This window comes from Scyliorhinus torazame, chromosome 30, assembly GCF_047496885.1.
Source record: "Scyliorhinus torazame isolate Kashiwa2021f chromosome 30, sScyTor2.1, whole genome shotgun sequence".
Lineage (NCBI taxonomy): Eukaryota > Metazoa > Chordata > Chondrichthyes > Carcharhiniformes > Scyliorhinidae > Scyliorhinus > Scyliorhinus torazame.
In genome coordinates, this window is record NC_092736.1 from 5930080 (window position 1) to 5944315 (window position 14236).

The 14236-nt window shown below is 48.4% G+C and overlaps 1 protein-coding gene across 2 annotated transcripts in view; it reads left to right on the forward strand.

Moving 5' to 3' along the window:
* Positions 1–14236, forward strand: part of man2a2 (mannosidase, alpha, class 2A, member 2) — a 62933-nt gene that overhangs the window by 38687 nt on the left and 10010 nt on the right. For both annotated transcript variants that reach the window (XM_072492705.1, XM_072492704.1), the window contains exons 17-18: positions 3321–3454; positions 5413–5554. In XM_072492705.1, the coding sequence (XP_072348806.1) occupies positions 3321–3454; positions 5413–5554 (276 nt within the window). The remainder of the gene's footprint in view (positions 1–3320; positions 3455–5412; positions 5555–14236) is intronic.

Here is a 14236-nt window from a genome sequence, read left to right on the forward strand (position 1 = left end):
CTTGGAGCAACAGTGGCTGCGTGCAGAGATCCGTTGTGAACAATCTGAGGTTCTGGATTTAAAGCAGATGTGTCCACGGACAGCAGAGTTAGCAAGGGTGGACTTAGAACATAGCTGAGAGTCTACAGTCGGGGCTCTGTACTATTTCAGATAATCAATAGCAGGCTCACATCGCCTTTCTCTGTTTGATATGTGGCGACGTGCTGAGATTCTTGCTGAGTTCTACACTTTCGATAATTAGAGAATTATTAGAGTTGCAGTTTGGACATCAACAAAACAACAGTGGCTGCAATTCAAAAGTAATTCATAGGGTGTAAAGTACTTGGGGAGTTGTGATGGTGCTGTATGAGTGTGAATTGCTTCTCGCCGGTGATGAAGTGAGATTGTTGCACTGAGCACAGTCAGCTTGCCAGTTATGCATCGTCTGCTCGTAAATCTGAGTCATCCATGGATGGGATAGCATTTACCTTAATTCAGGTGGTTGTGGGTTTGAGCCCCACCCCCAGGAACCTGAGCACAAACTGCAGTGAAGTAATAAGGAAGTGCTGCACTTTCAGACGCGTCGTGCTTTGAAGATGGTGGCATTATCCAGCCACCAAATTACAGTCCATGTTACTTTGTGGGGAAGCATCGATGCCAATTTGCAAGGTATTGGTTAAGGGAGGAATGTTGGCCAGAACACCTTGAGAATTCTTTGTTTTTTCAGTAGTGCTGTGGCATCTTCTATATCTAACCCAAATTGAGCCTTAAAGCCTCATCTGAGTGACACTGTCTGTGGCTGTGTAGAGTTGAAGTGTCTGCCTGAGTTATGTGCTTGCATCCTGGACTAGGCTTGGTGTGTGCAGGTGAGAGGGGTGTTAATGTCTTGTCAGTTACATTAAGGGTCAGAGAGACAGGTGATGGTTGTTAATTGTTTTCAAGCACATACAATGGGTGATAGCTGGCACACTAGCTCGAGTGAGGGCTGAACTGTGAGACTAAAATCTCAATAAAGACAAGTTCTGTGTCTTGGTTTCAGCTTCACCAATCAGCTTGGATCCTGTTTTCAAGGGCTGCTGCTAAACTACCCCTCGTAACAAATATAGATAAGTATATAAAGACAAGTCAAGAAGCTGGTTATGCAATGTCAATCTCTACCTTTAAAACCTGTAGTTTATCAGAGAAACGGTAGACTGAGGGAATCCTGTTGTTGGAAAGAATGAGTCTGACATGAGATGGAGTGATGATCCTCAACATGTTGAGGATGGTGAGATGAAGAAAGTGGGTCCAGGGATTTGGGAGACTGAGGTGAAGCTAATCCAGCAACAAAAACATTTTGTCCCAAAGGTTTGACAACGTGCATGTTCTAAAGCGTCTTGCATTGGGGCTGGTTTAGCACACTGGGCTAAATCGCTGGCTTTTAAAGCAGACCAAGGCAGGCCAGCAGCACGGTTCGATTCCCGTACCAGCCTCCCCGAACAGGCGCCGGAATGTGGCGACTAGGGGCTTTTCACAGTAACTTCATTGAAGCCTACTTGTGACAATAAGTGATTTTCATTTTCATTTCATTGTAATCGGTATCCTGTGGATCTTATTGGTCAATATTATAGCAATTTCTTGAGACGATACTCAACCTTCCATTAAGTTGGTGCATATTTAAACCTGGCTTTACATACTGTATGTGTTACTTTTATTTATCTCCCTCCCTGCCTGGGGAAAGTGGGCAGTATAATCAAAGACCCCCCCCCTCCCCACCCAGCTTACTCACTCTTCCAACTTCTTCCATCGGGCAGGAGATACAGAAGTTTGAGAGCACGCACAAACAGATTCAAAAACAGCTTCTTCCCCACTGTCACCAGACTCCTAAACGACCCTCTTATGGACTGAACTGATCTCTTTACACATCTTCTCTACTGAGTAGTACTACACTCCGTATATTTCACCCGCTGCCTGTGTTTATGTATTTACATTGTGTATTTTATGTTTGCCCTATTATGTATTTTCTTCTCATGTACGGAATGATCTGTATGGACTGTATGCAGAACAATACTTTTCACTGTACCTCGGTACGCGTGACAATAAACCAATCCAATTCCCACTGTGATTTGACCCCTTCTCTCTTGAAGCTGTCATCTATATGTATAATTTACATTTTTTTTGATGTGCATGATGCTTAATCCAGCATTTATTGTGAATGGTTACTGTCAATGGTGCTAACCACTGACAGTAGCACAGTGGTTAGCACCATTGCTTCACAGCGCCAGGGATCTGGGTTCGATTCCCGGCTTGGGTCACTGTCTGTGCGGAGTCTGCACGTTCTCCCCGTGTCTGCGTGGGTTTCCTCCGGGTGCTCCGGTTTCCTCCCACAAATTCCAACGTGCTTGTTGGGTGAATTGGACAGTCTGAATTCTCCTGCTGTGTACCCGAACAGGCGCCGGAATGTGGCGACTAGGGGATTTTCACAGTAACTTCATTGCAGTGTAAATGTAAGCCTACTGGTGACACTAATAAAGATTATTATTAATAGCTTGCTCAGCTATGTCGCAATGTGTCTGAAATCTTGTACAGACCGTCCTGGCTGGAGCAGAAAATTCCCTTCCTTGAAGAACAAAATAAGCTTGATGGATTTTAAATTCAAGCTGGCATCATTCATGGTCATTTTTTTTTTTAAGTTTCTCGATTCTGGCTTGTAAGTTCAGTACCACAACCTCAAACACTTGCATTCTCATCACTGCTTGGCTTGATCGCTGCTAACTTAGACATGTACCTGCAGCCCTTCCTGAAAGTATCACTGAATTGTGACAAACTGCAGGAGGGGGCGGTTTTAGTGCCTTTGTTGCCATTGGGAGGTGCGAATTATGAAGAGTGCACATTATAGAGCACCAATGAAGGCTGATGTGTACGGCAGTCAGCTATGGCAGGCTGTTAACTTTACTGTGACGATCCGCTACCAGTGCTGTCAGTGTGGATTAGGTAAAGGCTTTCCACCTACCCCAGAACAGGACGGTTTGATTTGTTTATGATGAGGTGGGTTTGACATGCTGACCATTGAATGTCAACTTGGATGGAGAACTGAGTCAAGTAGACTGTTTTCAGAAAAAGGCCTTGTTGATTTGCAAATTGTCTCATTAACTTTCATCCCTCTCCCTTGGCTGGTAAATGAGATACCTGATCTGATACTGACTCATCCAGACCAGCAGGCCCTGCCCAGTTCTGTGCTGCGTTAACTGATGACAACTGCTATTACAATGAAGCCAAAGATAAGAGAATGATTCCAGTGAATGTTTACTAACATGCTCTGTTTAATGTGACTTGGTGATAATCTGCCTGTGTGCTGACAGGAGTTGAGGGGCTTTCGTTGGATGTTTCCATTGTTGTTGACATTCACGACCAGACCAACCGGGAGTTGGCGATGAGGCTGTCCACCGATATTGAAAGTGGAGACACATTTTTCACCGATTTGAACGGATTTCAGGTAACTTGGTCTAAAATTGCTTCCCAGAGGAATGCAGATTCCCTCCACTCCCCTGAGATGCTGAGTGGAGTGGGTGGGAAGGGATACAAAGGGAGGGTAATGTTCGAAAGGAAAAGCCTTGAACTTGACTCTAGGCTAACACTCCAGTGCAGTGACCTTGAGAGAGTGCATCAGACTTGGGTCCCACCTCCCTCTTTCTGATAACAATCCTGATACATTATTGCACAAGAGCAGGAAGGTCTGCTGCCCTCGCCAGCAAGTGACCGATAATACTAAAAACAGATGAACTATTTGCTCACCTTGCTGCTGTTTGGCCATGGTGTGTTTCTATAACACCTCACTAATTATTCGTTAAGACATTGCTACATGGTATTACATCAATATAAGTACATTCGTTATTTTCCAGTGGATTCCTCGTCAGGTCATGATCAACAAAAGCATAAGAAAAAGGAACGAGCAGATCATATGCTCGCTCTATTCTTCTCCGCCATTAATATGATTGTGGTTGATCTTCTGTTTTAATTCTGCTTCCCTGCCCGCTCCCCATATCCCTTGATTTCCTGAGAAATTAAGAATTTGTCTATCTCTGCCTTGGGCGCAGTCAACGATGGAGCATCCACACTCCTCTGGGGGGGAGAATTCCTACAATTCACAATCTTAAATAAGCAAACTTCTTCTCATCTTAGTCCTAAATAATTTACCCCTTATCCTGAGGCTGTGCTGCCATATTCTAGACTTCAAGCAGTGGAAACAACCTTTCTGTCTACACTGTGAAGCCCCTTCAGTATCTTGCATATCCAATGAGATTTGGCCCCATTCTTTTAAACTTGAGAGAATATAGATCTAATTTACTCGCCCTCTCATAAGACAACATTCTCATCCCAGGAACCAATCTAATGAACCTTGGAGGTACTGCTTCCAAGGAACTTATGTCTTCCTTCGATATGGAGCTGGATTCTCCGCTGGCGGAATCCTCCATTTCGCCGGCAGCGTGCTCGCGCCTGCGGATTTCCCGATGGCGTGAGGGGTGCCCACAATGGGAAACCCGTTGGCGGGATGGAGAATTCGGCCCCCGATGTTTGGGTGAAGAGGTGCTAGAGGCTGGGAGATAATTGTTAGGGAGTTTACAGATGTAGTCGGTCCATCTCTCCACAGATGCTGCCAGACCTGCTGAGTTTATCCAGCATTTTTGTTTTTATTCCTTTATTAAGTTTGTTCGTTTTTCTTCCCCAGTCTACATTCGTAATGGAAATTGGTGATGTAAACTTGGGAATTGCTGAAGTAAACTTGTTGCCCTATAATTACACCCTCCTGACAGTGGTGGCACTGCAGGACTTTGATTAGTGTGTGTACATACAGCGTGACAAGTTCACATAGACACGTCTCATTATAAATATCGTTGGTGTTATTTATAATGTACATTGTTGCAAGATTTTACTATCGATACATGTTTAATACAATCGTTAAATCTGTCCCATGGTTAGCACTGCTGCCTCGCGGCACCAGGTCACTGTCCGTGTGGAGTTTGCACATTCTCCCCGTGTCTGCGTGGGTCTCACCCTCAGAACCCAAAGATGTGCAGGGTGGGTGGATTGGCCACGCTAAATTGCCCCTTAATTGGAAAAAAAAATAATTGGGTGCTCTAAATTAATTTTTAAAATTAAATTTGTCCCATAGACACCAGACACTGGCCGCACTACTGGCGTGGTGGACTAACTCTGTTTGGTTATCCTTGGTTGCACATTGGGAATGGAAACCACTTGAATTATTTGAGGGGGGGGGGGAAAGAGAGAATTAGGATCAAAATAATATCTGTTGGAGTAGAAGGTATGGTCACGAGGTTAAGAATGGAAGGTATTTGATCTTGGAAAATGTGCTGGAGTTTTTAAATGAGGCAATCTTAATGCAGCAGTGTGGATTGTTCAAGTGTTCTGTATCTTTTCAATTATTTTCCATAGATTCAACCTAGAAAATATTTTCAGAAACTGCCACTTCAGGCCAACTTCTACCCGATGTCAGCCATGGCCTACATTCAGGATGATCTTTTCCGTCTGACACTACACACTGCACAATCGCTGGGTGTGTCGAGCATTCACAGTGGTAAGCGACCTCTCTGGGCGGGAGAATGGAGAACTACAGACCCGTTAGTTTGATGTCAGTAGTAGGGAATGTTAGAATCCATTGTAAAGGATCTGATAACTGGACGTTAAGAAAAGAATGGTATAATTGGGCAGAGTCGACATTGATTTATGAAAGGGAAGTCATGTTTGACAAACCTGTTGGGAGCTTTTTTTGAGGATGTTAAGCACATCATCCATAAAGGGGAACCTGTGGATGTGGTGTATTTGGATTTTCAAACGGCTTTTGATAAGGTCCCACACAGGAGGTTAGTAAATCAAATTAAAGCGCATGGGATTGGGGAAGTTTACTTGTATGGATTGACAATTGATGAACCGGCAGAAAGTAGAGAGTAGGATAAACGGATCATTCCCAGATGCCAGGCTGTTACTAGTGGGTTACCACAAGGATTAGTGCTGGGGCCGCAGCTCTTCACAATCTATATACGTGATTTGTATGTGGGGATCAAATGTAATAATATCAAATTTGCTCATGTTGCAAAACTAGGCGGGAGTACGACTTTTGAGGAGGATACAAGGAGGCTTCAAGGGGTTTTGAACAGACCTTGAATGTGAATAAGTGAAGTTATTCATTTTGGTAGAAAAAACAGAAAGACGGAGTATTTCTTAAAAGGTGAGAGTTTGGGAAGTGTTGGTGTCCAAAGGAACCTGGGTGTCCTCCTTGTCCATGCATCACTAAAAGCTAGCCTACAGGTGCAGAGAGCAATTAGAAAGGCTAATAGTATGTTGTTTTTTTTTTTTAAATAATATTTTATTGAAAATTTTTGGTCAACCAACACAGTACATTGTGCATCCTTTACACAACATTGTAACAATACAGATAATAATGACCTTTTTTAAATTTAAACAAAAACAACAACAAATAAATAAATATTAAATAACAAAAAATAAAAACTAGCCCTAATTGGCAACTGCCTTGTCTCAGGCCACACACACCCCATCCCCCCCCCATCCCTCTCTCCCCCCCCCCCCCCCCCCCCCCCCCCCCCCCCCCCCCCCCCCCCCCCCCCAAGTCCTGGGCCGCTGCTGCTGCCTTCTTTGTTCTCCCCTATCTATCTTTCCGCAAGATATTCGACGAACGGTTGCCACTGCCTAGTAAACCCTTGAGCCGACCCCCTTAGGACGAACTTAATCCGCTCTAACTTTATGAACCCCGCCATATCATTTATCCAGGTCTCTACCCCCGGGGGCTTGGCTTCTTTCCACATTAGCAATATTCTGCGCCGGGCTACTAGGGACGCAAAGGCCAAAACATCGGCCTCTTTCGCCTCCTGCACTCCCGGCTCTTGTGCAACCCCAAATATAGCCAACCCCCAGCTTGGTTCGACCCGGACTCCTACTACTTTCGAAAGCACCTTTGTCACCCCCATCCAAAACCCCTGTAGTGCCGGGCATGACCAAAACATATGGGTATGATTCGCTGGGCTTCTCGAGCACCTCGCACACCTATCCTCCACCCCAAAAAATTTACTGAGCCGTGTTCCAGTCATATGTGCCCTGTGTAATACCTTAAACTGAATCAGGCTTAGCCTGGCGCACGAGGACGACGAGTTTACCCTGTTTAGGGCATCTGCCCACATCCCCTCCTCAATCTCCTCCCCTAGCTCTTCTTCCCATTTCCCTTTTAGTTCGTCCATCATAGTCTCCCCTTCGTCTCTCATTTCCCTATATATATCCGACACCTTACCGTCCCCCACCCATTTCTTTGAGATGACTCTGTCCTGCACCTCTTGTGCCGGGAGCTGCGGGAATTCCCTCACCTGCTGCCTCGCAAAAGCCCTCAATTGCATGTACCTGAATGCATTCCCTTGGGGCAACCCATATTTCTCGGTCAGCGCTCCCAGACTCGCAAACTTCCCATCCACAAATAGATCTTTCAATTGCGTTATACCTGCTCTTTGCCACATTCCATATCCCCCATCCATTCCCCCCGGGGCAAACCTATGGTTGTTTCTTATCGGGGACCCCCCCAGTGCTCCGGTCTTTCCCCTATGTCGTCTCCACTGTCCCCAAATCTTCAGTGTAGCTACCACCACCGGACTCGTGGTATAGTTCCTTGGTGAGAATGGCAATGGGGCTGTCACCATAGCCTGCAGGCTGGTCCCCCTACAGGACGCCCTCTCTAATCTCTTCCACGCCGCTCCTTCCTCCTCTCCCATCCACTTACTCACCATTGAAATATTAGCGGCCCAATAATACTCACTTAGGCTCGGTAGTGCCAGCCCCCCCCTATCCCTACTACGCTGTAAGAATCCCTTCCTCACTCTCGGAGTCTTCCCGGCCCAAACAAAACCCATGATACTCTTTTCTATCCTTTTGAAAAAAGCCTTCGTGATCACCACCGGGAGACACTGAAACACAAAAAGGAATCTCGGGAGGACCACCATCTTAACCGCCTGCACCCTCCCTGCCATTGACAATGCTACCATATCCCATCTCTTGAAATCTTCCTCCATCTGTTCCACCAACCGCGTCAAATTTAGCCTGTGCAATGTGCCCCAATTCTTAGCTATCTGGATCCCCAGGTAACGAAAGTCTCTTGTTACCTTCCTCAACGGTAGGTCTTCTATTTCTCTACTCTGCTCCCCTGGATGCACCACAAACAGCTCACTCTTTCCCATGTTCAATTTATACCCTGAAAAATCCCCAAACTCCCCAAGTATCCGCATTATTTCTGGCATCCCCTCCGCTGGATCCGCCACATATAGTAGCAGATCATCTGCATATAAAGATACCCGGTGTTCTTCTCCTCCCCTAAGTATTCCCCTCCATCCCTTGGAACCTCTCAGCGCTATCGCCAGGGGCTCAATCGCCAGTGCAAACAGTAATGGGGACAGAGGACATCCCTGCCTTGTCCCTCTATGGAGCCGAAAATATGCCGATCCCCGTCCATTCGTGACCACACTCGCCACTGGGGCCCTATACAACAGCTGCACCCACCTAACATACCCCTCTCCGAACCCAAATCTCCTCAACACCTCCCACAGATAATCCCACTCCACTCTATCAAATGCTTTCTCGGCATCCATCGCCACTACTATCTCCTTTTCACCCTCTGGTGGGGCCATCATCATTACCCCTAACAACCTCCGTATGTTCGTGTTCAGCTGTCTCCCCTTCACAAACCCAGTTTGGTCCTCATGAACCACCCCCGGGACACATTCCTCTATTCTCATTGCCATTACCTTGGCCAAGACCTTGGCATCTACATTGAGGAGGGAGGATTGGTCTGTAGGACCCGCATTGTAGCGGATCCTTTTCCTTCTTTAAAAGAAGCGATATCGTTGCTTCTGACATAGTCGGGGGCAGTTGTCCCCTTTCCTTTGCCTCGTTGAAGGTCCTCGTCAGTAGCGGGGCGAGCAAGTCCAAATATTTTCTGTAAAATTCAACTGGGAATCCGTCCGGTCCCGGGGCCTTTCCCGTCTGCATGTTCCTAATTCCTTTCACCACTTCTTCTGCCGTGATCTGTGCTCCCAATCCCATCCTTTCCTGCTCTTCCACCGTGGGAATTTCCAGCCGATCCAAAAACTCCATCATTCTCTCCCTCCCATCCGGGGGTTGAGCTTCATGCAATTTTTTATAAAATGTCTTAAACACTTCATTCACTCTCTCCGCTCCCCGCTCCGTCTCTCCATCTTCGTCTCTCACCCCCCCTATTTCCCTCGCTGCTCCCCTTTTCCTCAATTGGTGTGCCAGCAATCTGCTCGCCTTCTCTCCATATTCATACTGTACACCCTGCGCCTTCCTCCATTGTGCCTCTGCAGTGCCTGTGGTCAGCAAGTCAAATTCCACATGCAGCCTTTGCCTTTCCCTATACAGTCCCTCCTCCGGTGCTTCCGCATACTGTCTGTCCACCCTCAAAAGTTCTTGCAACAACCGCTCCCGTTCCTTACTCTCCTGCTTCCCTTTATGTGTCCTTATTGATATCAGCTCCCCCCTAACCACCGCCTTCAACGCCTCCCAGACCACTCCCACCTGAACCTCCCCATTGTCATTGAGTTCCAAGTACTTTTCAATGCATCCCCTCACCCTTAAGCACACCCCCTCATCCGCCATTAGTCCCATATCCATTCTCCAGGGTGGACACCCTCTTGTTTCCTCCCCTATCTCCAAGTCTACCCAGTGTGGGGCATGATCCGAAATGGCTATAGCCGTATATTCTGTTCCCCTCACCCTCGGGATCAATGCCCTACCCAACACAAAAAAGTCTATGCGTGAATAGACTTTATGGACATAGGAGAAAAACGAGAACTCCTTACTCCTAGGTCTACTGAATCTCCACGGGTCCACCCCTCCCATCTGCTCCATAAAATCCTTAAGCACCTTGGCTGCTGCCGGCCTCCTACCAGTCCTGGACTTCGACCTATCCAGCCTTGGTTCCAACACCGTGTTAAAGTCTCCCCCCATTATCAGCTTTCCGGTCTCTAGGTCTGGGATGTGTCCTAGCATTCGCCTCATAAAATTGGCATCGTCCCAATTCGGGGCATCCACGTTTACCAACACCACCATCTCTCCCTGTAATTTGCCACTCACCATCACGTATCTGCCCCCGTTATCCGCCACTATAGTCTTTGCCTCGAACATTACCCGCTTCCCCACTAATATAGCCACCCCCCTGTTTTTCGCATCCAGCCCCGAATGGAACACCTGCCCTACCCATCCTTTGCGCAACCTAACCTGATCTATCAGTTTCAGGTGCGTTTCCTGTAACATGACCACATCTGCTTTAAGTTTCTTAAGGTGTGCGAGTACTCGTGCCCTCTTTATCGGCCCGTTAAGCCCCCTCACGTTCCACGTGATCAGCCGAGTTGGGGGGCTTCCCACCCCCCCCCCCCCCTTGCCGGTTAGCCATCATCTTTTTCCAGCTTCTCGCCCAGTTCCCACGCGGCTGTATTTCTCCCAGACGGTGCCCCCCCGCCCATCCTTTCCCGCACCCACTCCCCCCTTTCCCCAGCAGCAGCAACCCAGTAATTCCCCCCCCCCCCCCCCCGCTAGACCCCCCGCTAGCATAATTACTCCCCCCATGTTGCTCCCAGAAGTCAGCAAACTCTGGCTGACCTCTGCTTCCCCCCGTGATCACGGCTCGCCCCGTGCGGCGCCCCCTCCTTCCTGCTTCTCTATTCCCGCCATAATTATCATAGCGCGGGAACCAAGCCCGCGCCTCTCCCTCGGCCCCGCCTCCCATGGCCAACGCCCCATCTCCTCTCCCTCCCCACCTCCCCCCATCACCACCTGTGGGAGAAAGAAAAGTTACCATACCGCAGGATTAATCATACAATCCCTCTTCGCCCCCCCCCCCCACTCGTCCCACCACTTTGTCCAAACGTTCATTTTTGTAGTCCAATCATTCCAATTTTTCTTCTACAATAAAAGTCCACGCTTCATCCGCCGTCTCAAAGTAGTGGTGCCTCCCTTGATATGTGACCCACAGTCTTGCCGGTTGCATCATTCCAAACTTTATCTTTTTTTTGTGAAGTACCGCTTTGGCCCGATTAAAGCTCGCCCTCCTTCTCGCCACCTCCGCACTCCAATCTTTTTTTTTTTTTTTTTTTTTTTTATAAATGTTTTATTGAAATTTTTTTCCCAAACAACAATTTTTCCCCTCTTACAAAGCAAACGCAACAATAACAATACAGAAATTTTAAACAATACACAAGTAACAAAACCCCTTTATCTTTGACCTAAACTAAACCCCCCCTCCCCCCCCCCCCCCCCCCCCCCCCGCCTCCCCCTGGGTTGCTGCTGCTGGTCATCTGTCTTCCCTCTAACGTTCCCCTAGGTAGTCGAGAAATGGCTGCCACCGCCTGGTGAACCCTTGAGCCGATCCTCTCAGGGCAAACTTGATCTGCTCCAGTTTAATGAACCCCGCCATATCATTTACCCAGGCCTCCAGTCCGGGGGGTTTTGCCTCCTTCCACATGAGTAGGATCCTGCGCCGGGCTACTAGGGACGCAAAGGCCACAACGTCGGCCTCTTTCGCCTCCTGCACTCCCGACTCTTCCGCAACTCCAAATAGAGCTAACCCCCAGCCTGGTTTGACCCGGGCCTTCACCACCCGCGAAATCACTCCCGTCACTCCCTTCCAATACCCTTCCAGTGCCGGGCATGCCCAAAACATATGTGCGTGGTTTGCCGGGCTCCCGCCACACCTCCCACATTTGTCCTCCACTCCAAAGAACCTGCTCAATCTTGCTCCCGTTATGTGTGCTCTATGTAGCACCTTAAATTGAATCAGGCTAAGCCTGGCGCATGAGGAAGAGGAATTTACCCTGCTTAGGGCATCAGCCCACATACCCTCCTCTATCTCCTCCCCTAGTTCTTCTTCCCACTTTCCTTTTAGTTCGCCCACCGACTCCTCCCCCTCTTCCCTCATCTCTCGGTAAATCTCTGACACCTTGCCCTCTCCGACCCACACCCCTGAAAGCACCCTGTCCTGTATCCCCTGTGTCGGGAGCAATGGAAATTCCCTCACCTGTTGTCTAGTAAATGCCCTCACCTGCATATATCTCAAGAAATTTCCCCGGGGCAACTTATACTTTTCCTCCAATGCTCCCAAGCTCGCAAAAGTCCCATCTATAAATAAATCTCCCACCCTCCTAATTCCCAACTGGAACCAGCTCTGAAATCCTCCATCCATTCTTCCTGGGGCGAACCTATGGTTGTTCCTGATTGGGGACCCCACCAGGGCTCCCCGCACCCCTCTCTGTCGCCTCCACTGTCCCCAGATATTCAATGTTGCCGCCACCACCGGGTTCGTGGTAAACTTTTTAGGTGAGATCGGTAGCGGCGCCGTCACCAGCGCCTCTAAACTCGTCCCTTTACAGGACTTTCTCTCCAGTCTTTCCCACGCCGCTCCCTCACCCTCCATCATCCATTTACGTATCATTGCCACATTGGCGGCCCAATAGTAATCGCCCAAGTTCGGTAGTGCCAATCCTCCTCTGTCCCTACTACGCTGAAGGAACCCCCTCCTTACTCTCGGAACTTTCCCTGCCCACACTAAGCTCGTGATGCTCCTGTCTATTTTATTAAAAAAGGTCTTAGTGATTAGTATAGGGAGACATTGAAATACAAATAAGAACCTCGGGAGGACCATCATCTTAATTGCTTGCACCCTGCCCGCCAGCGATAGAGGCTGCATGTCCCACCTCTTGAAGTCCTCCTCCATTTGTTCTACCAACCGTGTCAGATTAAGTCTGTGCAAGGTTCCCCAGCTCCTAGCGATCTGAATCCCCAGGTATCGGAAGTTTCTTTCCACTTTCCTTAGAGGCAAGCCTTCTATCTCTCTACTCTGGTCCCCTGGATGTATCACAAATAATTCACTCTTCCCCATGTTTAGCCTATACCCCGAGAAATCCCCGAACCCCCTCAAAATTCGCATAACCTCTATCATTCCCCCCGCTGGGTCCGACACGTATAACAATAGGTCATCCGCATATAACGAGACTCTGTGTTCTTCTCCCCCTCTAATCACCCCTCTCCATTTCCTGGAGTCTCTCAACGCCATGGCCAGAGGTTCAATTGCCAACGCGAACAACAATGGAGACAGCGGGCATCCCTGTCTTGTTCCCCTATATAGTCGGAAATACTCCGATCTATGTCGACCTGTAACTACGCTTGCCGTTGGAGCCCCATAAAGAAGTCTAACCCAGCTAATAAACCCGTTCCCAAACCCAAACCTCCTTAACACTTCCCATAAATACTCCCACTCCACCCTATCAAATGCCTTCTCTGCGTCCATTGCCGCCACTATCTCTGCCTCCCCCTCCACTGGGGGCATCATTATCACCCCTAATAGTCGTCGCACGTTAACATTCAGTTGTCTCCCTTTTACGAACCGCACTCCAATCTTGATAGACGCGGATCACCGCGTTCTCCCATTTACTACACCGAGTTTTCTCCGCCCATCTAAGGACCATTTCTCTATCCTTAAAACGGAGAAATCTCACCACTATGGCTCTGGGAGCTTCTCCTGCTCTCGATCCTCGCACCATAACTCGGTATGCTCCCTCCACCTCCAACGGACCCGTCGGGGCCTCCACTCCCATTAACGAGTGCAGCATCGTGCTCACATATGCCCCGACGTCCGCCCCCTCCACACCTTCAGGAAGGCCAAGAATCCTCAAGTTGTTCTCCTTGCGTTATTTTCCAGTGCCTCCAACCTCTCCACAGATCGTTTCTGGTGTGCCTCCTGTATCTCCGACTTCACCACCAGGCCCTGTATGTCGTTTTCATTCTCTGCTGCTTTCGCCTTCACGACCCGAAGCTCCTGCTCCTGGGTCTTTTGTTCCTCTTTCAGCCCTTCAATCGCCTGTAATATCGGGGCCAACAACTCTTTCTTCATTTCCTTTTTTATCTCCTCCACGCAGCGTTTCAAAAACTCTTGTTGTTCAGGGCCCCATATGAAACTGCCACCTTCCGACGCCATCTTGGTTTCTGCTTGCCTTCCTTGCCGTTGTTCCAAAGGATCCGCTGCAATCCGGCCACTTTCCTCTCCTTTTTCCATCCGTGTCCAGGGGGAACACCCTTCTGGTTTACCGCACGGTGTTTTCAGCCGTTAAAATTGCCGTTGGGGCTCCTATCAAGAGCCCAAAAGTCCGTTTCACAGGGAGCTGCCGAAACGTGCGACTCAGCTGGTCATCGC